Source organism: Zalophus californianus, chromosome 3 (genome assembly GCF_009762305.2).
Source record: "Zalophus californianus isolate mZalCal1 chromosome 3, mZalCal1.pri.v2, whole genome shotgun sequence".
Taxonomy (NCBI): domain Eukaryota; kingdom Metazoa; phylum Chordata; class Mammalia; order Carnivora; family Otariidae; genus Zalophus; species Zalophus californianus.
In genome coordinates this window covers 117,417,533-117,445,482 of record NC_045597.1, presented here as the reverse complement: position 1 = coordinate 117,445,482, position 27,950 = coordinate 117,417,533, and the positions used below count along the sequence as shown (strand labels likewise).

The 27,950-nt window shown below is 38.4% G+C and overlaps 1 protein-coding gene across 1 annotated transcript in view; it reads left to right on the top strand.

The window, feature by feature from the left end:
• The window catches only part of NEB (nebulin), a 220,823-nt gene that overhangs the window by 119,499 nt on the left and 73,374 nt on the right, over nucleotides 1-27,950 (top strand). The window contains exons 67-84 of the mRNA XM_035726655.1: nucleotides 341-652; nucleotides 1,865-2,068; nucleotides 2,554-2,658; nucleotides 3,569-3,676; nucleotides 4,957-5,268; nucleotides 7,130-7,333; nucleotides 7,719-7,823; nucleotides 7,967-8,074; nucleotides 8,456-8,767; nucleotides 19,712-19,915; nucleotides 20,243-20,347; nucleotides 24,108-24,212; nucleotides 24,313-24,624; nucleotides 25,329-25,433; nucleotides 25,994-26,092; nucleotides 26,289-26,390; nucleotides 26,530-26,637; nucleotides 27,062-27,373. Coding sequence (XP_035582548.1) covers nucleotides 341-652; nucleotides 1,865-2,068; nucleotides 2,554-2,658; nucleotides 3,569-3,676; nucleotides 4,957-5,268; nucleotides 7,130-7,333; nucleotides 7,719-7,823; nucleotides 7,967-8,074; nucleotides 8,456-8,767; nucleotides 19,712-19,915; nucleotides 20,243-20,347; nucleotides 24,108-24,212; nucleotides 24,313-24,624; nucleotides 25,329-25,433; nucleotides 25,994-26,092; nucleotides 26,289-26,390; nucleotides 26,530-26,637; nucleotides 27,062-27,373 — 3,222 coding nt within the window. The remainder of the gene's footprint in view (nucleotides 1-340; nucleotides 653-1,864; nucleotides 2,069-2,553; nucleotides 2,659-3,568; nucleotides 3,677-4,956; nucleotides 5,269-7,129; nucleotides 7,334-7,718; nucleotides 7,824-7,966; nucleotides 8,075-8,455; nucleotides 8,768-19,711; nucleotides 19,916-20,242; nucleotides 20,348-24,107; nucleotides 24,213-24,312; nucleotides 24,625-25,328; nucleotides 25,434-25,993; nucleotides 26,093-26,288; nucleotides 26,391-26,529; nucleotides 26,638-27,061; nucleotides 27,374-27,950) is intronic.

The following is a 27,950-nucleotide window of genomic DNA, read 5'->3' as shown; positions in this document are numbered from 1 at the left end:
AAGCATTTTCCAGTGTGTGGCATCTCAGCAGCACATGATGAAACTCCCCTAATGTCTTTTATTTATTTGAGAGAGAGAGTGAGCATGAGTGAAGGTGCAGGGAGAGGCAGAGGTAGAAGCAGACTGCCTACTGAGCAAGGAGCCCGATGGTGGGGGGCTTGATCCCAGGACCCATGAGATTATGACCTGAGCTGAAGGCAGCTACTTAACTGACTGAGCCACCCAGACGCCCTGAAACCCTCCAATGTCTTAAGATTTCAGAGAAAAGCCTCATCACCAAAACAATGACAGGAAACAGCCCTCGGTGCTCCCTCCTTATTCACTGGTTTCTCTCTTTTAGTACAAATATAAAGAAGCTTATCGTAAGCAGTTGGGTCACCACATTGGTGCCCGAGCAGTACATGACGACCCCAAGATAATGTGGTCTCTGCACATTGCCAAAGTGCAGAGTGACCGTGAGTACAAGAAAGAATTTGAGAAATACAAGACCAGGTACAGCAGCCCAGTGGATATGCTTGGTATCGTTCTGGCCAAGCAGTGTCAGACCTTGGTCAGTGATGTGGACTATAGACATCCTCTGCATGAGTGGACCTGCCTGCCCGACCAGAATGACATCATCCAGGCTCGGAAAGCTTATGACCTCCAGAGTGACGTGAGTACCCCTGAGGCTGGTTCTGCACGTTAAAAGCAGATCTAAGACGTGTCCCTGGCTTTTTACTAAGCCAGTGGACTGGAATTTAGTTGTAATTTTAAACAACATATGATTAAATGTTTAAAAAGAGTTTCCCACGGAAAGCACTACACTTTATTTCAGTTTTTCTTCCCCAGAAGTCGTATGTAAAAGAGGAAATAAAATATATATTGGTGATTATATACAGGTATATTTCTTCCTGGTGATTCAGGCTTCCTTTGCATGAATTAGATGAAACTGAGTTCTCAAAAATATAGAGCTGCACATTTTTGGCTGAAGAGGTAGAAATGTGGGTGTGGAGGGAGGAAGAAGTAGGAAGAGAAGTATATTATGCTAAGTTATTTTAATAAACATATTTTATACCTACTGAGAGGGAAATACTAAGATATTCCTGTCTTTTTCAAAACTGGTCATCTAATTCTTAAAAACAGTTAGCATGCACTATTGAGTAAAACAAAATGAATAATTAGGGTAATATCTAATATATTATCTTTACAACACTACATTATACACTTGACATTTTGTGATTTTGAAGGTGGGTATAAAGATGTTTTTAGAATTCTTATTACACAAAATGTAGCTATGTGTGGTGATGGTTGTTAACTAGACTTCTTGATCATTTTACAATATATACATATACTGAATCATCATGTGGTGCACTTGAAACTAATATGTTGTTACATGTTAATTATATCACAATTTAAAAAATGCAAGTCAAGAGTGTGATTTGCGAAGGTTAGCATTACTGCATGTTGAAACTCATTACTATAGTTGAATTTCACCTCTTTTCCCTTAAACAAAAAAGGCAAGAGGTTTTGTGACTGCAACACTCACACAGCATTGGTCTGAGTGTGGGGTCTTACTGGAAGCTATTAGAGTGCACTTTCCAAAGCTAAAGAAGCTCTGCTTTTGTGTAAAAATCCTGTAATACCCTCAAGCACGGGTGTCTTCTTTTTACAAAACTTCTTTCATCTTTCTTGGTCTAATCCTCTGTACCAAAAAATGCTCAGAGAAAAAAATTATTCTCAGGATTCAGTAATGCTTGTGAACGAGTGATCAGCTAGGCTGGGAGCTTTATCTGTTCCTCCATACTTTGGTATTTCTCTAGCCATTTTGTAACTACGAATCTGAAGCTTGAATTAGTAAATATGTTTCTTATCCACTGATTTGCAGAATTTATATAAGTCAGACCTTGAATGGTTGAGAGGCATTGGCTGGGTTCCGATTGGTTCCGTGGAAGTTGTTAAAGCCAAGAGGGCCATGGAGATACTGAGTGATAATATCTACCGTCAGCGTCCAGAGACACTGAAATTTACCAGCATAACTGACACTCCAGAGCAGGTTCTGGCAAAGAACAATGCTATGAACATGAGTAAGGTGAGTTTTTACTCCTCACTGTTAGATCGAGGAATTCACCATAGGAAAAGGTAAAAAAAAAAAAAAAAAAAAAAAAAAAGACATGTTATGGCATTCCTAAAATTCCTTTAGGATTTAGGATACCTTTCAAAATGATTTTTCCATTATAATACCATAGTCAATAATACTTCAAGATACTAAATTATTAAAAGTACTATGTGCTGTAATTATTTCGTAATTGTGGAGTTTAAATCCCGCAACCCAATTATACTTTTCAGAATTGCTAAAGAATTTTAATAAGGAACGGTAATAACTGAGTCAGTGAAATAGTAAACTAGTAAGCTACATACTCTTGGAAATAGTGATTTATCTACATGGAAAGTAGGAATTTATGCAACTTCAGTAATTTTTCTTCTTTGTTTAGAGGAGAGGTGAGTGGCACATAGTCAAAAGAAAAATGTCTGTGAATGCCAAAATAATTTTTCTCATCTTTTTTTTTTTCACAGCACTTATATACCGAAGCCTGGGACAATGATAAGAAAACAATCCATGTCATGCCAGATACACCAGAAATCATGCTCGCCAAACTCAACCGCATAAACTACAGTGATGTGAGTAAACTGTTGATCACATAATGAACAGTAAGGCAAAAATGAGCTGTTGTAACTATTTCCTTAGTAAAATGTTTCAACTAACTTATAAATCGGTAGAAAAGAGTTCTCTCTTGATTCAATGTTGGCCTGTGTGGTATGTCCACAGTATAGACCAGCCTTTTAGCAACAGGATATCAGGGAATGGAATGCTTATGGAGAAATACTTCAATGGGAATCATATTCCTACTGCCTTCCCCTACAGGTCAGTGTGGGTATCAAGTCATTACTTGATTAAACAGGCAGGTGATGTATTGGAACCCAGTGGGTTATCATGCCCTGTATTATTTTGCTGCTTCAGTAATGTTCTGGTTGCCATTTAATGTTCTTTGCAAGCATTTTTCTAAGCATCTCTTTCAGGACCAGCATTTTCATCAGGGCAATTCTTCTGAAAGCCTAGTCTACAGATTGATCATGGTCTGTGATGATACTCCACAGCAAAATGAGAAAAAATAAATACAATACACTGAGTTATTCTTAAATCCAAATATATTCAATTGGAAAATAATGTCCTTATTCTTTCTCCTTTTAAGATGGCCTTTCTTTTATATTATGACGGTGGAAGTAGTTTTTTTTTTTTTTTTTTTTTTTACATTTGCTTATTTGGCGAAACAAAATTTTGGCAACCACATGCTGATCTTCCTCCCCCCACCCCAATTCTTGAAATTGAGCAATGAGTAGAATCCCAAAGTTTAGAACATGTGCCTTAAAGTCCTTAAGCACCTATGAAGCAGTTTTGGAGAAACACACCCTCATACTTGATTTTGTGGATTTCTTTCTATAGTTTAAATGAGGACAGGGAAAAATCTAATAATAAACAGCTTTATTTTTTTATGGAAGGAGTAATGATTAATGACTCTCTTTTCTACAGAAACTCTATAAACTTGCTTTGGAAGAGTCCAAGAAGGAAGGCTATGACTTGCGTTTGGATGCCATCCCAATTCAGGCAGCCAAGGCTTCAAGAGATATTGCTAGCGATGTAAGTTGATGTTTTTGGAAGAGGCATTTCTTACTCAAAGATGTTCCCAAACAGCAGCTTTTATCATTTTTCTTGCCACAATTTTGGTTGTCTCTACAAGTCTCAATTTCATGTAGTGATTCCCCCATGTACAAAGTTGCAAATAAAAAACAAAACCACAAGATACTGTGTCCATTATACCTGTTAATCAGTCAGGGATAGAAGTATGGTCTTTAAGAATGAGTGTTTTACAGACACTAAAAATGGGTTCATATTTTTGAGCCTCAGAAGTTGAGCAGCAATTGACGCAGATGTTTGTAGAAACACTGACAGCACATGTGAGTCAGCCAATAAAAATGTGAATTCTTTCCTATTACTTCTGTCCATTTATTCTGGCATTAAAGGAAGACTAGATGATGGATGCATTTTAGAGTTTTGTTTCATTCTTTGTAACTTTTAGTGAGGTTCTCCTACCAAGATGCCCCTAACTGGTTGTAAGGACAAATTGAGAAGTTGAAGCCCTTTCTCAGCACTCACTTGTCTCTTCTCTGTAGCCCTTCCCTTCTCATGAGAAATGTCTCTTGAGGGTATCTAGTGCCCTCATTTTGTACCAGGGCTCCTTAGGATCCAAATCCAGGCTTTCCTTCTTCTGGAGGGACCCCATGCCTTAGATTTACACTTCATTCCTTCTATTATCAAAACGTTTTCTAAAAGAGCCCACACTATGATCATCTCATGGTAAAATAGACCATATTATTCTTGAATTTTAAAAGTATAGAATGTTAACCCAAGGCATGACTCTCTTACGGTGAAAGTTCAAAGATATAACAGGCTAATAAGGAAGATATTTTCTGGTGAGACTATCTAAATGTAGCCCATTCTCTCAATCAGGGCATTCAGTATAAATTCTATTTATAAGAGATATATTCTAAAATATCTTTAACAACACATTTTTAGGAAAAAAAGTAGCCACATCTTTAAGTAGATGTTTTTTAGATTGTACAAGATGTTTTATCTTTATTTATTAAGCAATCAAATGTAAAGTAGGTAGTGCAGTTTAATAGAAGGGAAGAATATAAGAACTAGTAGCTCTCACCTACTTTGTGATGTCATCTTGAACAAATCACCTAAAACCCTTCTAGGCTTTAGGTTTCTGCCTTTTAAAATGGGGTTGATAATATTAACCTTTCTCCGCACTGTGAAAGGAAAAATCCAAAGAAATAATGTGTGTATGAAATTATAAAATGTTATATAAATGAGATGTTCTTATCATTAGACTCATATCCCTTTTCTTTTTTCAGTACAAGTACAAGGAAGGCTACCGCAAACAGCTTGGCCACCATATTGGGGCCCGGAAAGTTGAGGATGACCCCAAGATAATGTGGTCGATCCATGTGGCCAAGATCCAGAGTGACAGGGAGTACAAGAAAGACTTTGAGAAGTGGAAGACCAAGTTCAGCAGCCCAGTGGACATGCTGGGGTTGGTGCTGGCCAAGAAGTGTCAGACCTTAGTCAGTGACATAGACTACAAACATCCCTTACATGAATGGATGTGTCTGCCTGATCAGAATGACATCATTCAGGCCCGAAAGGCATATGACCTTCAGAGTGATGTGAGTGGGTCTAATATTCATTACCATGTATTTATTTCTATTATGTTAACTTGAAGATTTAAATGGCTTTATTAAGCAGTTCACAAATGGGGCAGCAATCCATACAGCAAGTAGAAGGTAACTCCAAAGAGTTGTAAAAAAATGGAAGGTTTTTATAGGAAGGAGGGTAGGACAAGGAAGTTATTAGCAAAAGAAAGGAAAGGATTGTTTCAGACAAGATCACCTTCCCTTAGGAGGAGGAGATGAGGGCTTATTAGGTGAATTACTTTTTTTCCCTTTCAGGGATAGAAAGCGTCCATGTGGCAGATTACCTCATTGGTTCTGACCAAATCAGCACATGTTTAAAAGATTTTTTTAAAGGGGTTCTAACTTTTTTTGTGCCATGGAATCTTTTGGCAGTCCTGTGAGACTAGGGACAGCTTCTCGAGACAATGCCATGAAATGCCTAAAATGCAGGATACATGTTTCAGAAGAAATTGATCACATCGAAATATGGTTATGAAAATATTAAACTGCATCTATGATGTCGTAATATGCATACTTTTTTAATACACTAAATAAAAGATCTAGCACTGGGTGTAATAACTAGTTTAATTACAAAGAAGTAATGATCATAAATATTTCAGGATGACTGCAACAACTGTAATAGGATATGAAAATATTTGTGATCTTTATTGCTGACAAAGTCTCAAATAGTGCTAATGCTACTATGATCTGTAGCCTATACTTATTGAAAGAAATGCTGTATTTCAATTAGAGGTTAACAAAAATAAAGATATAATATTTTTCCATTCAAGTTCATTGATGCCAGGTTCAGGATTGCTGGTTTAACACAACCTGATTTTCCAAATGAATTGATTGCATTATCATTTTTCTGACTGCTTAACTTAAATACCTATTACTTGTGCAAGGAAGTTTAAGAATGAACTATACATATTGAGACAATTTTTCTAAGAAGCTGAAAACAATGGCTCTCTAGAAATATGTGAGGCACTTTTGTTGTCAGCCAGTAGATTGTCCTTGGGACTCAAATGCTACCTCATTGGTATAGTAGCTCCTTGTTTTTTTGATCAGGTTCTGACAAGGAGGGACTTTTAAAGGAATGATAAACACAATGGCATTGTAAAAAAGAGTCTTCCCCAAAAGCCATACGAATAAAAAGAACTGTTACCTTTACTTATGAGAAAAATTCTCCTTTAGCCAATTATTTAAATTCAAAGAAGAAAAATGAAGAAGAGAGAAAATATCCTTTTTTATTTAAATTATAACACAAGGAAGGGGATTGAGGATAAGATGAATAAGAGTAAAAATACATGTACTCTTTGGTTTAGAAGCATGTATATAGAATCACATGAAGAAAGATGCCCTTTTTGCTGTCCCCAGAAAACACATTAGTTCAACATGCGATCAGCTAGCAGTGTTCACCTTTATGATATGTGGCTGGTTGTGAAGGCCACTGCCCCATGGGATAGGAACAAGGTGTATTCTGATAGAGTGTTATTCCCACACAAGGAGGAACAGGCAATCAAATCTGAGAATAAATACTTCCAGTCAGGTGGCAGTCACTGATTTCCTTAAAATGGGTTTGCATCAATGTAATTGCATATTATTAGATTTTACGAGTCTTTAGTATATGTGCTGCCAAAGTGAGTGCAGATTTTATTAGTCTTTAAACCAGAAAACATTGGCTACCTTCAGGGACAAAATGTTTGGCTAGCCACTCTGCACCAAAGTCAGTCAGTTCTGTGGGTCTTTCCAGAAGTTCACACAAGTAAGATTCAGCATTATACATTGTCTCTCTGCTAAATCAAGATCAAACACCAGGCTGTCGAGGTAATACTTGACATTATTTCATTTTCAGGCTATTTACAAGGCTGATCTCGAGTGGCTGAGAGGCATTGGATGGGTGCCCATTGGCTCTGTAGAGGTGGAGCAGGTGAAGAGAGCTGGAGAAATCCTGAGTGAAAGGAAGTACCGCCAGCCTGCAGACCAGCTCAAATTCACATGTATTACAGACACCCCAGAGATTGTCCTCGCCAAGAATAATGCCCTGACGATGAGCAAGGTGAGTATCCAACCGTTTCCATTTCCTGAGTCATACCTTCCATGGACTTGGCTCATAAAGTGAGAAATGCCCTCAAGGGTTTCCAGAGAAAGGAGATATAATGGGCCTGATTTTCATGCAGGTCTTCAACAGAGCCTCTATTTGATTTCTAGTTGGGCCTGCATGTGCTTAACACTGTATCCCCTCATTCTCTGTGTGCATGAGGAAGCATAGCCTGGGATAATTTCTCTAGAGTAATGCACATACCCTTCTGAGCAGTGATGTGGAGACATCCATCGATCTGTTATTTTCCCTGTACATTTTCTTTACCGCAAAATGTGTTAAATTTGAAAATAACTGTAATGTATGGGCTTTAACAAAGGGTTTTATCTCACTTCCCCCATAGCATTTATACACAGAAGCTTGGAATGCTGACAAAGCCTCCATCCACGTGATGCCGGACACCCCAGAAATCCTACTGGCCAAGAGCAATTCTGCCAATATCAGCCAAGTAAGAGGTTTCCTGATTGTCTCTTAAGCCTTTCTAGGATTCATTAAAATACTTTTTCTGCCTTACACTTTCCTGTCTGGAATTGGCCTCTTGACCTTTCCAAAACATTTTAATCTTTCTGTTGTGTATTATCCTCCGCCTAGAAACTTTACACCAAGGGATGGGATGAATCAAAGATGAAGGACTACGATCTGAGGGCTGATGCTATTTCCATCAAAAGTGCCAAAGCCTCAAGGGACATTGCCAGTGATGTAAGTGCCCTCCATCCAACCCCTTTTGGTGTCACATTGCTGAATGGCCACCGTGAGGCTGGTGGGCCACATTTCACAATTGTTTCCACATGTATCCCCCATTCCTGCTTCCTACTTTCTAAGACTTTGTCCCTTGTTCTCACAGAGAAGAATAGCACAGTTTGGAATTGTAGCTAGAGGGCTGCACCAATAAAGATATATGAGTATGCTACAGTTATGCTTATGAGAGTGTAAAAGAGTTTAAAATTATTAAGAGATGCCAAAATGTTTGCCATATGAAATTCTTACCCATTTGCTTGTGGGTGTTCACGTTTTCCGTAGTTGTCAGCATGCGTATGGTCTTAAAACTGGTTTTCTAAGGCTCTATTTCTCTCCTTTTAGTACAAATACAAAGAAGCATACGAGAGACAGAAAGGCCACCACATTGGAGCCCGGAGCATTGAAGATGACCCCAAGATTATGTGTGCCATACATGCAGGGAAGATTCAAAGTGAAAGGGAGTACAAGAAGGAATTCCAGAAGTGGAAGACCAAATTCAGTAGCCCGGTGGACATGTTAGGCATCGTGATGGCCAAACAATGTCAGACTTTGGTCAGTGACATTGATTATCGAAATTACCTGCATCACTGGACATGCTTACCTGATCAAAACGACATTATCCAAGCAAAGAAGGCCTATGAACTGCAGAGCGATGTACGTAACACAAACTTGGGGAGAGATGGAATGAGAGGACATAGATTTATTTATTGTCTAGGTAGTGCCTCGATGGACCCCTCTGTGGATAGACTCATGGATTATGCACTGCATACCCCCAAGCGGGCACCACTCACATTATCTAATACATAATCCATGGTCAGGAGTTATGTCCTAGGAATCAAAGAATATAGATGAAGAACCCAACTTAGGCCATGTCTTTTATTCCCTGGCCTAGATTGCAGACTGTTTTCATCATGTCATCTGTACTTTCTGGCAGTGAAAATATATTGCAGACAAACATAAATTATCTGAATATTTTTAAAGTAACTGCCACTATTATACTATAGCCAATACACTATACAGTTTTCTGCAGTCAATTATTGTAGGATTAAAATGGAATGAGATTCAACCAAATTTCCTTTAAAAGTGTTGTTAGTTCTATAGGTTTTTTTGGAAATATCAAATAATTATGAAATTCAGCATTATTATGACTTTATCACTCTTCACAGCTAGTATACATAAGTATGTTTTTACAGATGACTCTGTCATTGTTATTAAAACCCCTGAGTCCTATAAAATCTCAGGTCCTACTTTTTCAGAACCCCCATCTCCTGTGCTTATCAACCCCTCACTCCCATGGACTTGACTTTTCAATTAAGAGATGGTGTGTCTAACCATGGACATAATTTCTGTCTCACATCATTGTAGAGCGTATATAAGGCAGATCTGGAGTGGCTGCGTGGCATCGGCTGGATGCCAGAAGACTCTGTAGAAATGAACAGGGTGAAGAATGCTCAAGGCCTGGTGAATGAAAGACTTTATAGAACGCGGCCAGAAGCCTTGAAGTTCACTTCCATTGTTGACACGCCAGACGTTGTCCTGGCAAAAGCCAATTCTCTGCAAATAAGTGAGGTGAGAACCATCCTGTTACCAAACATGCCTTTTGCGGGACTCTGTTCTCACATTATGCCGCCCAAACCGAGCACGTGGGCTGTTCCTCTTGGAGGACTTGGAGTGACAGGAGCAACTCTAACAATCTGTTGGCTAGTTTGGTAAAGGCCAAGGTAGAACAAATATTTCTTTAACTCCTATTAAATGCTAAAACCTGTAGCATAATGCTGCATTTTAAATGGTATGATGTTGTATTGGTCAGTGTTCTCTAGAGAAATAGAGCCAATAGGGGATATAGATATGTGTAGATATAGATATATGTATGTACATGTATATATGTGTGCTTACATATGCATATGAGAGAGGTGTGGATAGACCTGTAGACTCTGTGTACACACACACACAAAGAGATTTAATTTTATGGAATTGGGCCATATGATTATGGAGGCTGGCAAGTCTGTAAACTCAGAGTAGGCTGGAGACCTACAGGAGAGTCGCAGTTCAAGTCCAAAGATGGTCTGCTGACGAAGTTCCTTCTTGCTCTGCGGAAGTCAGTCTTTTTTCTATTAAGGCCTTTAGCTCATTGGACAAGACCCAGCCACATTACAGAGTGTAGTCTGCTTTACCAAAGTCAACTGATAAAAATGTTAATCTCATCTAAAACCTACCTTCACCGAAACAGGTATAATGATGTCTGACTAAGTATCTGGGTACTGTGGCCTAGCCAAGTTAACACATATAATGAACCATCACAAACATTAAAAAAAAATTTCCAGGTTAATTTCTAAGGCTTAATGTTTCAGATATCCACTATTAAAATAAATAAAATAATATTTCCCTTCTCTCCACAGAAACTGTATCATGATGCGTGGAATAAAGATAAAACCAACATCAGCATTCCTTCTGACACGCCAGTCATGCTGCAGGCCCATATAAATGCCTTGCAAATCAGCAATGTAAGTAGCATCAATATGAAGTGTAAAAGCCTTTATAGGACAATATATGTCAGCTTGTGGGGTGTGGTATGATGGACAAATTACCTAACTTAGAGATATATACAGCTTTTGGTGCTAGACATTTTCTCTTTAGCTTCCATTCCCAATGGAATATGAATGGAAATTCTCTCTTTTAAACATGAGTTTAGAGCCATGGATATCCACCAAAGAGTTGGGATATCTGAATCCTACTGGGGTCCTCCTTTCAATCTTGAAAGCATTGTTCTATATCCAATGTCCACAGCTCAGTTTCATCATCTATTAATTGAGAATAATGAAATCCCTAGTTAAATTTCTCTTACTTGAGGGAGTATGAGGTAACAGTCTCTTTTATCTTTATAGGTTTTTGATTGATTTAGTACAAATACAAGTACTGCAACTGTCTTGCTTGACATTTCAAAGCCATTAGAAAAGCGAAAAGACAATTTTTAATCCTATCCAAAGAGTGAGATATATATAAATATCTATGTGACATCCCTTTAGCAGGGATCTCTGAAAAGTCAAAAGGCAACATTAGAAAAAAAAATAAAAAAAAAATCTGACTGGACCTTTCATGATAACTTGATGAAGATTTTCTAGCTTCACAGTTGATTCTTACTTTCCACGTATTGCGTGCTGGGGTATTTTCAGATGTGTACCATATTGTGATGAAGATAAATATTCAAACATTGAGTAGATCTGGATGTTTAGCTTTAAAATTTTAGTCAGAAGTATCCTGTACTCCGTGAAGGAAATAGCCAACAATCAGAAGAAAAACTCAGAAATGACTGTTTTTCCTTATGCTGTCTTCATTTTCGTTATGTCATATGATTCATATTTTGGGTACTTTGAGTATATTGACTTATTTTCAATTTTTGTAAACAAACCTGTGTTTTTCCTCAATAGAAACTTTACCAAAAAGACTGGAATGAGACCAAGCAGAAAGGCTATGACTTAAGAGCAGATGCCATTGAAATCAAACAAGCCAAAGCCTCCAGAGAAATCGCCAGTGAGGTACAGCCTCTATTTCCTTGTGGTTTTTCTCTTCCTACAACAGATAGGGAGAGTATTTTGTAAAAATTGGGTTTTTTAAAAAAAATCTATGTAAACAAGTTCAGTTTGTTTTGCACTAAAGACTTTCTCTATTTAAAAACATTAAAATGGAATGAAACACATTAAGGTTAGCATAGACGAGGCATTCGTATAAATAATTCTAAGTTGTTTCTAAGTAGAAGTAAAGCATGAAGAATCTATGCAGAATTCTTGGGAAAAATTCAGGAACCAATATATTTGATTTTTGACCAGTGTCATTTTATCCCCCAAATATTTATGACATTCTCCATAAATATAGACCACAGTTGAAAGTTTCATAAAAGACTTAGGGCTGAAAACACATTATATATGTAAGATTTTTTACTGGAGGCTTATGTGTAATGCTCTCAGTAACCTTTTGAAGTTCATTTAATAGTAATTTAAAAACTTAGTCAAAATAATTATCCTACCAAGCTCCCTACCTCCCACCCCCAGCTCCAAATCTTTAAGCAACCCTGTTCCCTTTCTCTGGGTTTTTCTCTATTTTTTTAACTCCTGTATCCACCTGTTTCTTCCCTCTTCTCATTTTTATCTCTAAAAACAATAGCCAATCTATAGTATCTGCCTTACTTCAGTTCTCTCTCCCTCCCTGTTGTCCAAATTTTTCTATGCTATCCAAATAGAGAAAAGAAACAGACACTAAATTGCTCTAGTCCTAAGATACTTAGGTGTGGGCAAGATGGAAACTCTTGTCTCCAGGCCTTTTGTTGTCATCTGATTCAAGCCAATGACCTTGTTTTCCATTCCTGTGAAATATACACCTTTTTTTATCTGTCTCCAAAACCACACAAATGACTTTTTCCTACCTGAGGTATTGTTAGTATTCTTGGGGGACCATCTGACTTAATGTTCCACTTTCCAGGCAACCTTGGAGACCAGGATTACACCCATTGTGTCTTATTTTCCACATGTGAAATATGTGACAATAATATGCACTTCACAGAGATGTTGTGAAGATTAAATGAGATTGTAGTTGCTATTACTCAACCATTTTTAACTAAAAAATTCAGTAATTTCACATGAATCAACCCAATTATATTTGAAGCACTTGCAGTAGTGTCTGGCATATGGTAATTGCTCAGTAAATGTCAGCTATAATTTTTTGTAATTACTCTTATTCACCATACTATTTCCCTCCTGATTTCCTCATGTTCTCTATCAAACTACCTAAAATAGCCCTATCCATTTTCCTTAAAGTGAACTGAAATATGTAAGGACTGCCAGTGTTGAGCCAAATTTCTATTAAGGCGAGGAAAATATTCTGAAAACATTTAATGAAAAGTCCTCTTACTACGTTATTTTCATATGTCTTTTTCTCTTATTTTTCACAACTTTAGTACAAATACAAAGAAGGTTACCGTAAGCAACTGGGCCACCACGTGGGTTTCCGCACCCTACAAGATGATCCCAAATTGGTATGGTCTATACATGCTGCCAAGATCCAGAGTGACAGAGAATACAAGAAAGCTTATGAGAAGTCTAAAGGAATTCACAATACACCGTTGGACATGATGTCAATTGTTCAGGCCAAGAAATGCCAGGTCCTGGTTAGCGATATTGATTATCGCAATTACCTGCACCAGTGGATATGTTTGCCAGATCAGAATGATGTGATCCAGGCTAAGAAGGCCTACGAACTGCAGAGCGATGTGCGTATATTATCACCAGACTCTTGGAGAGATGTGTGTCTCTGTATATCATCATGGTGTATTCCCTAGGGACATAATTTAAGGGGTAATCTTAATAGAATTTAACATAATCTGTACATTTCATGGTGGTAGAGTTATTGTGAACATTTTCTGTCTTATAGAGGATTCCTTCTCATGTGGCAAGGCCTTACTCATTAAGACAAAAAAAATCACTCTTATTCTGTAATTAGTTACAAAATTTCAGTCCCAGTTGTTTTAACCCATTACATGTGCATGATCGGATATCTAAATTTCAGAAATAAATGTGAACATAAGGCAATGTTGGATTTTAAGTTTATCCCGCACATGTAGGGAAAATGTATGTGTATATACTTATATATAGATAGAGAAGTGTATACAAATAAAAGTATATATCTTTTCCTCATTATATATGCATTTAAAGACCTTAGTCTCCCAAATTCTTACAGATGTTATTCTCAGCAAAAAAGGCAGATTTCAAGTGGCGAGCACAGAAGCTCAACCTTGTATAAAAACAAAATTATGTGCCATTGCTGTCATCCACAAGTGGCCCTTGTCAGCCCTGCTCCAATTCCTGTAGGATACTGTGAACTTCTCCCAGCAATGCATGCCAGGGATGTAGCACCCAAATATTAATATTTAATGTTGATCCTTCTATTTCATGGGATTGGCCACCCAGCTGATTTAGATAGAGGGAGTGTGTGGCCTGCTGGCATCGTGCTGTCATGGGCAGATTTGACTCCTCTGCACTCTGTGGTCCTTTTCTTCATGCAGAACGTGTACAAATCAGACCTGGAATGGTTGAAGGGTATAGGATGGTTGCCGGAGGGTTCTGTGGAAGTGATGAGAGTGAAGAATGCCCAGAATCTCCTGAATGAGAGGTTGTATCGTATAAAACCTGAGGACTTCAAATTCACCAGCATTGTTGATACCCCTGAAGTCATCCAGGCAAAGATCAATGCTGTACAGATCAGTGAGGTAAGCTGGGTTGATGATACATTTGGACATACTGAAGAAGTCTCAATAAGAATTCTGACTGTGAACTTTAAATTGCTAACACTGGCATTAGAACCTTGAACATTCATGTATCCAGATAGAATGTCATATAGTCAATCAAGTAACGGTATCCATATTTCATTTACTTAGATGACTCTTTGGTTGACATAAGTGTGGTAAGCATCTTTATGTTCCACAGACTCTGATACACACTTTGAATACATTTTGAGTTCTTGCTTGTAATACAAGTCCACCAGTTAATACTATGATCACAAAACTGCCACCTTTTTATTGCTTTTCAATCATGAGGTAAGTTGAAAAGTCCAGGGGTGGCCTCAATATTAGATATTATGATAGTTATTTGGGCCAAGAAAGCCAGGACTTGATTAGTGATATGGATTATCATAGCTACCTGAAATCTAAATACCTGGCAGATAATTACATGTGAATTAATGAAAAAGATCATTTTACTACCATATTTCTGACTCAGTTTATATTTATATTATATCACACATCAATATATTCTTTTCGTTAAAGTCACTGTTGGCACCTTTTAAGTAAAAACACAAATGAAGGGGTGCCTGGGTGGCTCAGTGAGTTGAGCATCTGACTCTTAATCTCAGCTCAGATCTTGATCTTGGGGTCATGAGTTCAAGCCTCACGTTGGGCTCCAAACTGGACATGGAGCCAACTTAAAAAAATAAAAAAGATCCGCACAAATGAAAACAAAATGTGATCTACATTTATATCTGAGAATATCCAAAGAGAACCTTTAATTGTAAATTGTACCTATAATTTTATTCATGTAGCAATTGACTTATTTACTTATCAGCCATCCTTTGTTTTTCCTTTTTACCAGCCATTGTATCGTGATGCCTGGGAGAGAGAGAAGGCGAATGTGAATGTGCCGGCTGACACTCCAGTGATGCTGCAGTCCAAGATCAATGCCATACAGATCAGTGATGTAGGGAACTACACATCCACTTGCTTTACACATTATTTTCTGCCTAACTGGAACTTAACTTGATATGCTCCAGAGGGAATTTAGCAAAAGGCATTTCCCTATCATTCCTTCTATTTCTGGTCTTTATTTTTTTTTAATTTTATTTTATTATGTTATGTTAGTCACCATACAATACATCATTAGTTTTTGATGTAGTGATCCACAATTCATTGTTTTCGTGTAACACCCAGTGCTCCATCAACACGTGCCCTCCTTAATACCCATCATCGGGCTAACCCATCCCCCCACCCCCCTCCCCTCTAAAACCCCCAGTTTGTTTCCCGGAGTCCATCGTTTCTCATGGTTCATCTCCCCCTCCGATTCCCCCCCCTTCATTTTTCCCTTCCTTCTCCTAATGTCCTCCATGCTATTCCTTATGTGCCACAAATAAGTGAAACCATATGATAATTGACTTTCTCCGCTTGACTTATTTCACTTAGCATAATCTCCTCTGGTCCCATCCATGTTGATGTAGAAGTTGGGTATTCATCCTTTCTGGTGGCTGAGTAATATTCCATCGTATATATGGACCACATCTTCTTTATCCATTCGTCTGTTGAAGGGCATCTCAGCTCTTTCCACAGTTTGGCTATTGTGGACACTGCTGCTATGAACATTGGGGTGCATGTGGCCCTTCTTTTCACTACATCTGTGTCTTTGGGGTAAATACCCAGGAGTGCAATTGCTGGGTCATAGGGTAGCTCTATTTTTAATTTTCTGAGGCACCTCCACACTGTTTTCCAAAGTGGCTGTACCACCTTGCCTTCCCACCAACAGTGTAAGAGGGTTCCCCTTTCTCCACAACCTCTCCAACATTTGTTGTTTCTTGCTTGTCGGTTTTTGCCATTTTAACTGGTGTAAGGTGGTATCTCAGTGTGGTTTTGATTTGAATTTCCCTGATGGCTAATGATAATGAACATTTTTTCATGTGTCTGTTAGCCATTTGTATGTCTTCTTCAGAGAAGTGTCTGTTTATATCTTCTGCCCGTTTTTTGACTTGATTATTTGTTTTTTGGGTGTCGAGTTTGAGAAGTTCTTTATAGATCTTGGATACCAGCCCTTTATCTGTAGTGTCATTTGAGAAATTAGAAATTAGAGAAACGATTCCATTTACTATAGCACCAAAAAACCATAAGATACCTCGGAATAAACCTAACAAAAGAGGTAAAGGATCTATACTCTAGGAACTACAGAACACTCATGAAAGGTGTTTCTAGTCTTTAATGATAAGTGCCATGTGTGCGCACACACACGTGCACAGGCACGCATATGTGTATACATGTGTGTTTATAAATAGCAATGTGTGTCCTTTGTTGGAAGGAAAAATGCACTGGTTTCACCAAAAACAACATAAAAACATACATATGCAAGTATAGGAATATTTGGTTCTCTTTTTAGTGGCCCATCACTGATTTTTCCTTTTAAAGCCAAACGATGTATATTTTCCTCATTTTCACAAGATTTACTGTCTCCTAATTTCTTTCTTGAAAAAAAAAAGAACTTTACTAAATTTAATTAAAAATCTACTGGAACTTAATTTCAATATGAAACCAGCCTATTTTATTTTATTATGTTATGTTAATCACCATACATTACGTCATTAGTTTTTGATGTAGTGTTCCAGGATTCATTGTTTGCATATAACACCCAGTGCTCCATTCGGTTGGTGCCCTCCTTAATACCCATCACCAGGCTAACCCATCCCCCACCCCCTCCCCTCTAGAACCTTCAGTTTGTTTCTCAGAGTCCATAGTCTCTCATGGTTCGTCTCCCCCTCATTTTTCCCTTCCTGCTATCTTCTTTTTAACATATAATGTATTATTTGTTTCAGAGGTACAGGTCTGTGATTCAACAGTCTTACACAATTCACAGTGCCAGCCTATTTTACAAATCTTAAGGGGAGACTAATTTTCAATGTAACTTAACAGGTTTTCTGAAACACGTCAGTAATGCTGACTCAGTGGCTCCCTCTTCAGATTAACTGTGGCATTTTGCAATCTCCCTTTGCAGAAACAATATAAGCAAGCGTGGGAAGATGTCAAGATGACGGGTTATGACCTGCGGGAAGATGCCATCCCGATTCAGCACGCCAGGGCTTCCAGGGATATCGCCAGTGATGTGAGAGCTCCTCCTTTCCCAGCCTTCACCAACACTAACTCATAGACGACACACGGGAGTTAATACTTTTCCAATCTTTAACTTAATTCCCCTGTAATACACTTAACTAGAATGGAGATCATCAGGATTAGTGTCTTGTTTTGAAATCTCAGATTCAAGAATAAGCTTTACAACAGTTTGGTGACCCTTTTGCATCAGCGCTTGGTTCTGGTCTTATATTTAAGCACAGATTTTTATTTTCAGTATCTTCTCATTATCATTTAATTTACAAGCACTTATAGAAATTCAATGGGTACAAAAATTCAATGAAGTACAGCGTACATAAGTTGTTCCTGACATAATTTTGTATAGCTGATGGACTAGCATTTTTAAAAAGTGATGTTTGTTTTAATGTGTGCTAGAAAAATATTGTTTTTTTCCATTTAAATGGGATTATAAATTTTAGAATTAAAGTCTTTCAAAGTTTACACTTTAAATTTATTTAAACAAAGAATCTAGTTGATGAACTAAAACGTGAAGGTGGTAGACAGTGACTGAAATTTGGGAAACACGAGATAAGCCTGTACTGGGGATAATCCAGAAGAATAGTTCTTGCCTTAGAGTTGCTCACGATGTTTTTGTGCATGTGGACATAGAAGAGAAACCAATGCGTTAAGAATTATAAAACTTATAATATGGACTTAAAGAAAAACAGTGCCCAGTCTAAGGGAGATGGGGTTATTTGGAGCAGTCTGTTTAGACAAAGTGAGTTTGGAAAAATGACTCTTCTTTCTTCTGTTCACATATACCAGTATCTATACAAAACTGCTTACGAGAAACAGAAAGGCCATTATATTGGATGTCGCAATGCCAAGGAAGACCCTAAGCTGGTTTGGGCGGCAAATGTATTAAAAATGCAGAATGACAGGCTGTACAAAAAGGCCTACAATGACCACAAGGCCAAGATCTCCATCCCAGTGGACATGGTGTCCATCAATGTTGCCAAAGAAGGCCAGGCATTAGTAAGTGATGTGGATTATCGCCAGTACCTGCACCACTGGTCTTGCTTTCCCGACCAGAATGATGTGATCCAAGCCAGGAAAGCCTATGACCTGCAGAGTGATGTAAGTTGTTGCTTGTGCAGAGAGTACCAACTGAGGGGGCCTGGGTAGTGAGCTGTTCTCCAGGAAGAAAGCCTTCCACAGCTTTGCCTGGTCATTCCTCCGAGGACTTGGGAAAATACAACTCTCCCTACATAAGCACTTCCCTTTTGCATTTTACCAAGTTCACTGTGTGCCTCTCTTACTGCTGGGCTTACTGGGAAAGTTTTCTTTTTTACTCTTTGTGGTGCTACCAGAATTTTTCTATAGATTCCTTAATGTGTGCACTGTTTGTAGTGTCCTAAACATGAGAATTCGCATGGTCCCTCAATTGAAGAATGACAGGGCTACTTCCTTGAAATTAATATCAAAGGTCAGCAGCATGCTCCAAACTCACTAGTTTCCCTTAACATGGTATTCTTCACAATATAGTGTTTCATTAGTTTACGTGAAGTATTTTTAGATTTACTCATATTTTCTGCCCATTCAATTTTTTTGGAAATCATGGATTCCATTGGGATATTTATTTCTTGTGTAGAATGAATGCCTTCTTTTAATTATTTATTACTGCTTTAAAAGTCCACCTGAGCTAGTATGATGTTACTTAAATATTATTCAAGATCTTCCAGGCATCCCACAAAGAGCGAGCTTCTGTATCATTCTGCTTTTTAGAGTTTGTATAGGTGCCCCTGCCACAGAAAACAAAGCAGTATAGAACACTGCTGTGCATACGATGAATTGTGTTTGTCAGGCCAGTGCTCAATTTTAATTATTGTTTGTGGGAGGTAAAATAGAACATAAAACTGCTTTCTTGGGGTGCCTGGGTGGCTCGGTCGTTAAGTGCCTGCCTTCGGCTCAGGTCATGATCCCAAGGTTCTGGGATCGAGCCCCGCATCCGGCTCCCTGTTCAGCGGGAGGCCTGTTTCTCCCTCTCCCACTCCCCCTGCTTGTGTTCCCTCTCTCGCTGTCTCTCTCTCTCTCCGTCAAATAAATAAATAATCTTAAAAAAAAGAAAAATCTAAAAAAAATCTAAAAAAAAAAACCCAACAACAAAAAACTGCTTTCTTGCTTTACCACAATTAAAAAAAAACCCTTCTACCTACCTTTGTTTTCTTTCCCAGGCTATCTATAAGGCTGACTTGGAGTGGCTCCGTGGCATTGGCTGGATGCCTGAGGGGTCTCCTGAAGTGTTGAGGGTCCAAAATGCCCAGAAGATTCTACGAGACAGTGTCTATCGGACCCCCGTAGTGAGCCTCAAGTACACAAGTGTTCCTGACACACCTGAAGTTGTCCTTGCTAAGTCGAATGCTGAAAATATTAGTATTGTAAGTCACCTTTCCCTTGTTTGTTAAAATTGTCATGCTTGTAAGTGACTGATAAATAATTAATCTGGCAATCTATTTATAAGATAAGAATGTTGATGATAGCAAAGGTATATGTAATGTTGGTAGGATTGTGTTCTTGTTATTTATAAATTTTAAATGAAAAAGATATTAATACCAATTTCATTAAATTTGAGCAACTTATGTGAAAAACTTTTAGATGTTTCTTCCTTAATATGAAAAAATTGGGAATCAGAAAAGTTGAAAGTTGTACACTGGAACTAGCAGAAGTACAAATTGCAAAGTAATTTTGTGGGTTTTTTCCCATAGCCAAAGTACAGAGAAGTTTGGGACAAGGATAAAACTTCAGTCCACATCATGCCAGATACGCCAGAAATTAACCTCGCCAGAGCCAATGCTCTTAATATGAGCAATGTAAGTACCTCAAAAGACTCCTTTTTGGTTTGAAAAGTCACCCAGTGGGTGCTATGGCATCCCTAGAGAACTCTTCATAGGCAAGAGAAAAGATTGCCCGAAGACTCTTTACCATCAGCCCTTTGACCAGGTGTGAGGAAAGGAGCAGATCCCTTGCTCTGAGTCACCCAGCAAGGCCAGTTACTGGTGAGCCCATGTCAACATGACAAAAGGGAGAAGGGGGTAAGGGTGAGAAACCTGAAAGAGGACTGGACGAAGAGACACAGGAACAAGAAAGGGACATTGGTGACAAACACAAAATAACGATGAGAATTCTTTGCAAAACTTTATACGAATTAATTTGAAAACCTGGATCTAGAGGGGATTTTCTAGAAAATCATAAATTACCAAAATGACCCAAGGAAAAGAATAAAAACATATAGCAAGAGATTAAGAGGATTATTAAAGACGCTCCTTCCTCCTCTCAGATGTCAGGGTCATCCAGATGATTTCATAGGAGAATTCCTTCAGACCTTCAAGAAATAATCAAACAATCATAGAGCCTAATGAAAGAAGAAAAGCCATCACAATTACCAAAACTTGTCAAAGATAATTCCACAAAGGAAAACTGTAAGCTAATAATGAGGAAAATCTTAAATAAAAGATTAACAAATAAAATTCAGTAGAACATGAATATGATAGGAGACAAACAATTAGCGTTCATCCAGGAATGTCAAGAGGGTTCCAGATTCAGAAACCTAATAATGTAATAGCACAAAAGAGAAAAATCACACATTCACCTTATTGGACTTGAAAAAAGGCATGTGACCAAATCCAATATCCATTCCTATTTTTAAAAATAAAATCCGAGTAAAATAAGAATAAATGAATATCATAATGTGACTAAAAGAGTAAATCTCAAATCAAAGGCCAGGCTCATCCTCAGTAAGCTAATCTTCTCATTCAAGCTAGGAATAAAACAAGGATGCCCACTGACATCACCATTATTATTTAACATTTGCTGGAACTACCAGCTAAGTGAGTAAGCTCCTCACTCAAGCCAAAATAATTACATAAGAGTAAGAATAAAAGGTAAATAATTGGGTTTAAAAGGCAAAATTATCTTTACTTGCAGGATAAATCATTATGTCTGGAAAAAGGAAGAGAATGAACTTAAAAGTCTATTAGATAAAATGAGAGAATTCGATGGTTAGCTACACAATTTAAGAAAGCTCAAGAAAGGTATTGTCCTCATGGATCACAGAGATTTCTTATGTGTAGAATAAATATCACCCTAGAAGAAGGATACTACTTTAGTGCAGTTCACCATGGTTTGGAACTTCACATCTTCCAGAAAATAACACATCTTCATGAGAGAAGGAAACTGCCCAGCAAAGATTCCTCACCATGTGCCAAGCTACACCCATTAACTCTGTTGTAATGAGCTAATTTTTTCCAAAAGATGGGAAGAAAATAAAATTTTGGGCACTGATTTTTTTTTTCGCATACAAGAATAGTATGATGCAGTGCCCTCTCATCACCAAGTGACTGGTTGGAGAGGCAGTCCATTCTTCACCTCAGCCTCTTCTTTTCAATCCACAGGCATCTTTGGCCAGACAATCAGGGAAGGTCTCATGTGCTCTCTTTTGTATGATACATTTCTCAGCTGAAAATACCAGAACCCTACTGTTGATATCTTGATGTAAACAAGACTAGTATTTGAAACTATGCCAAAAGTAAAGTTGTAAACTTTAGATATTAGATATGAAGACATTAATGAGAATGGCTTGTGCTTTGGAAGAAATCAAACATCCTATGTGAATGCTAACCAAAATGTAAATTTTTTCTTTTTTTTTTTACGCATGGGGTCACCATTACTATAATCTTGATAAAATCCATTATTTAAAATTGTTTCTATCATTTGGGAAAAACAACGTTTTCAGGATATTTGTATACGATTTTCTAGTTAACCAAGCAAATTCATGTAAAATGGACTCATTTGATCTTCAAACTAATCATATGAGTAAAATAGTGTTGTTTTTATCAGATGGGATGGTTGAGACTTAAAGTGATTGAGGAATTAACCCATGATCTTAAAGTTAGTAGATGAAGTTTGGTCTCAAACTCAGATTTTTTTATTTTATTTTTTTTAAGATTTTATTTATTTACTTGAGAGAGAGAGAATGAGAGATAGCATGAGAGGGAAGAGGACCAGAGGGAGAAGCAGACTCCCCGCTAAGCAGGGAGCCCGATGCGGGACTCGATCCCGGGACTCCAGGATCATGACCTGAGCCGAAGGCAGTCGCTTAACCAACTGAGCCACCCAGGCACCCTCAGATTTTTTTTAATAAAAAATATATTTGACTACATAAACAAAAATTTATTACATAATTAAAAATAGTGTCACAATATATGTAATAAAACTGAATAAAAACGAAAGATTTTAAATAACTAAGTTTGCATTAAATATTCTCCAATACGTTGAAATGTTGAGAATACTATATCTTTTGTACAAAAAAAAAGTCTATTGTTAAATGGGACCACCCAAAATTCATACAAAAATTTGAATGAAAATTCATACAAAACTTTTCTATACTTACAAGGACAAAATTTGAGCACTCATATTTCAGATATGCAAAGCCCATGAAACTATTAATAATTGAAATTCATCTCTCCTTTCTGCACTGTTAAAGCTCCCATATTGTTTGGTATGATTTCTGAATTACACATTTAAATTACTGTTATTTCTGAGAATCTCTGACATTGTCAATACAGAATGTGTCCATTTAAATATGAACATATATTTAAAAAGCTATCTGTAAATCAGTCACTACCCTAATTAACTTCTCTGTACAAATAAAAACACGCTGCATTTAAAAAAATGGTTACTGTGGTGGCGCCTGGGTGGCTCAGTCGGTTAAGCATCTGACTCTTGATCTCAGCTCAGGTGTTCATCTCAGGATCGTGAGTTCAAGCCCCACCCTGGGCTCCACATTGGTGGTGGAGCCTACACACACACACACACACACACAAAAAAAAAAAAAAAAGGCTGTTAACCTCCAACTGTACTTCAGAAGGAACATCTAACATTCCCAAACAATACTCATCACCAACCACATAAGAAGATCTAAGAAACCATCCTGGGGAAAACCTCCCCACAAATATAAAAAGTTTATAATTCTGAAGATTACAAAATTGACTTGAATTCTAAAATGAAATAAATCGAATTATTGAATTAAATCCAGTAAGGGGCTCCTGGATGGCTCAGTCGTTAAGCATCTGCCTTCGGCTCAGGTCATAGTCCCAGGGTCCTGGGATGGAGCCCCACATCGGGCTCCCTGCTCGGCGGGAAGCCTGCTTCTCCCTCTGCCACTCCCCATGCTTGTGTTCCCTCTCTCACTGTGTCTCTCTGTATCAAATAAAATCTTTAAAAAAAAAAAAAATCCAGTAATCCTCATTAATGTCTGACCTTAACCTTATCCCAATGCTACCAATATGCCAGGACAAAAAGCCAGTAAGCCCTGTTATATAAACCATGAGGTACTACAGAGAAGCCATTATTTAAATTAGAAAGAACTCTCATCAAGCCCAGGTCTCTGGACTCCAGACACAATTTCATCTTCCAATAGTGTGGTGGAGAATTATTCTTTTACCTATTCCCTTCTTAACTGATTCTGGGACTTCAAAACTGGACTGCTTTGATTATTAATTCTACTTGAACCCTTGAAATTACCAGTACATCTGAATCCAAAATGATACCCTATTTTTCTGTCCTCTTCAGAAAATTTACCGCGAAGACTGGGATGAAACAAAGATGAGCTGTGATGTGCGGCTGGATGCCATCCCTATCCAGGCTGCCAAGGCCTCCAGGGAGATTGCCAGTGACGTACGTGTGGCCTTGTTTGACTTGTCAGTTTCTAAGCAAACATCCTAGGTGCATCACGAGTACATACTGTGATCCATCTACTTTGTTTTTCCATCTCCAGTATAAATACAAGCTTGACCATGAGAAGCAGAAGGGACACTATGTGGGGACCCGCACCGCCAGGGATGACAACAAGATCCGCTGGGCCCTCGTAGCTGGCAAGATTCAGAATGAAAGAGAGTACCGGCTGCACTGGGCCAAATGGAAGACCAAGTTCCAGAGCCCTGTGGATATGCTTTCCATCGTGCATTCTAAAAATTGCCAAACCCTGGTCAGCGACATTGATTATCGCAATTACTTACACCAGTGGACATGCATGCCTGACCAGAACGATGTGATTCAGGCCAAGAAAGCCTACCAGCTGCAAAGCGATGTGAGTGGGCTACATTTTAGGATGAGCTCGTCTATCGTTTTGCCATGACTCCCAGAAAGTTTATATTCTTAAATTTTTGTATCATCACTTTCTGTCTTTATACAGCCAAGAATGTGGTTTTAGGTAGACCTTATAGTACAGTGTCAAGAATCAGCAAAGCCGTGGAAGATCTAGATTCTGTATCAAGGAATAAATGGTTGTGTGAATATAAATCTTAATTGTAACAATATAAAGACAACTGTGAAAATATTATTTATGGAATTTAAGGAGTAACAGAGGTTGATATCATAAGTAAAACATTGGCAGTCCATGGAAAGGATGTAGGCACAGATAAGCTTTTTTAGTTAATACAGTGTTTAAAAATCTTGAATTAATTTGCCAAGGCTTATTTAAATCAGGAAATTTGGGGTACAAATCTAAGATTTCTTAATTCTTTAGAAAAAAATCAGAGAACGAAGCTCGGGACATGCATTACACCCTGGCAACAATAGCTGGAGCTGAATCGAGGCTAACCCCCTTTAAATAGAAACTAGATCCCCCAGTTTTTCATATCACCTGACCTCCTAATGAATTTACTTATGTTACCTGCCTGGCTGCTTGAGTATGTCATTCTTATGTGTATTTCTCCATCAAACCAAGGGATAGAATAAATAGGACCCGGTTATGACCAGAGTTGCTGAAATCACTCGGCCTTGTTTCCACAGGCTGTCTACAAGGCGGACTTGGAATGGTTACGTGGGATTGGGTGGATGCCAAATGATTCCGTCTCTGTCAATCACGCTAAACACGCTGCGGATATCTTCAGTGAGGTATTCCAACATTTTACCTGCCATTCAGTGCGTTTCCTGGGAGACTGAACAAAAATATACAAGCCAAAGCGCAATCATTCCCCATCAGCAATTTTAACAATTGCAATTGCTGTCATTTGAGCCAAACATACCTTTTCCCAAAACAATACTGTCCCTGTCACATCAGGGGACCACATCCATAATACAATATCCAGTATACTCAGCTGATGCTTGGAATTATATAAAGGGAAAACGTCTTTTGTCAGCAATGGCAATATGCTTGGGAGAAGTTTGTTCAGTTGAAAAAAATGTATTGAGTAACTTGATACACAGAATGATATAGTACATGATCTTGGTAGCTAAGCCAATCTGCTACTTTAAAATCCATGGAAGATATAAGAAGCCAACCCAGTTGTTAAAAAATAAAATGCTAAGAAAAAGGCCGAATTGCCAAGAAGGTGCCGTTCAAATATGGCACTCTACACTTCTAGTCTAGACAGGCCCTTAAATCTAGTGTCTCTTTCTCAGCTCAGACAGGACCAGAAACCGTAACTGTCTGAAAGATATTTTCTTTCCTATAGAAAAAATATCGCACAAAAATAGAAACTCTCAACTTTACTCCTGTGGATGACAGAGTTGATTATGTGACTGCAAAACAAAGTGGCGAGATCCTCAATGATGTAAGTACATGGCTCTCATTCTAAAATTGCCCAATCATGAAGTGTCATTTCCAAAGCCTTCCACCTGTGTTAGCTCAGCATGCAATCATTGTCTGCGATATGAATTGTAATAATTGAGACGATGCTAGCATTTGCTTGGACAACATTATGCGCTCTTAACATCAAGTAACTTTCACCTCTTGCCTCTCCTTTCCAGATTAAATACCGGAAAGATTGGAATGATACCAAATCAAAATACACCCTCACAGAAACCCCCTTGCTGCACACTGCCCAGGAGGCAGCCCGGATACTGGACCAGGTATGGGTTTTAGCCAGATGCCTGGTACTCTGTGTGGGCACAGAGGACCATAGTGTAACTGTGGGACATGGATGCACACGATCAATACCCCATTCTGACTCCTTCGTGTAAGCCTCTATTGTGGCTCTCTGTCTTTTAGTATCTCTACAAGGAAGGCTGGGAGAAGCAAAAAGCTACGGGTTACATTTTGCCTCCGGATGCGGTACCATTTGTTCACGCCCATCACTCTAGTGACGTTCAGAGCGAGGTAATTTATCTGTAGATGAGTGCACGCTGGAGTGTGCCTGGGGCTAGCAGGCCTGGCCAGGCTTGGGGATGGTTGAAGTACCTACTCCCTTCTGGTCCTCCCTGTGGGCTTTGGGAGTTTTGTCTTGTTTTGTGGGCTTCTTTAAAAGCTATTGTTTGAGTGCTTTACTCTTTCTTCTATTCCCTCACTTCCTTAAGATCGCTAAGCTTTCAAATAAAATATAGGCGGAATTAGAAAGGAAATCTATTTTTTCTATTTTTAAATTGATATTTCTTTATATTTTTTTATTTCAGTGCTTTTTGTTATTTGTTCTGAGGGAGGCAGGTAACAAGAGGCTGAAGGACTGCATTTGCTGATGTTTCAAGCCCCCCTTTTCCTTGAGTGCTTGTCAAAACTGATGCCATCTCTATTTTTCTCCTACAAGCTGAAATACAAAGCTGAACATGTAAAACAAAGAGGTCATTATGTTGGTGTTCCAACGATGAGAGACGATCCCAAACTGGTTTGGTTTGAGCATGCAGGCCAGATTCAGAATGACAGACTATACAAAGAAGACTATCATAAAACAAAGGCCAAGATCAATATACCTGCTGACACGGTGTCGGTGTTGGCCGCCAAGCATGGGCAGGAGCTTGTCAGTGATATTGATTACCGTAATTACCTGCACCAATGGATATGTCATCCTGACCAAAATGACGTGATCCAGGCAAGGAAGGCCTATGACCTACAGAGTGATGTAAGTGACTTTGTTTCTTAATTATCTAGAAATGTGTGGTATACACTGAGAATTATAAGCAGCATTCTGGAAGCACCAAGCTTTGAGACTTTAAGCCAGAAATATTAAGTTTGTTTCCAGAAGGGAATTAAGGCTGGATATTGATGTAGAGAAAGACCAGGAGCAGTGATTGGCTCACAGCTTTGCCTACTAGTATATCCAAATAACTTTCAAAGTCATTTTTTTTTAATTTTTGTTTGCATCACTTTTGCCATCAGCAACATCTCACATTTGCCTGGAAAATTATCAGCTGATTTAAAATAATAATTGGCTTGGGGTGAGAATGGAGAGTGAGTTGGGATGTTAACAATATTGGATGATAGTGTAGTCAAGGACCTGGGAATGCCCTATTCTTGCTTTGCCAGGCATTTTACTCCTGCAGGCATCTATGAAGGACTTGCTTGCGAGGAATCAAAGCAAAAGGGAAAGAAAGTATTGATGAGCCACATGAGAACCCAGAATCCCTCATGCGGAGCTTTGGTAAAGGTAGGGTAGAGAGTACACGACATAGGCCATCTTGCAGTGAAGCCTGAGTCAA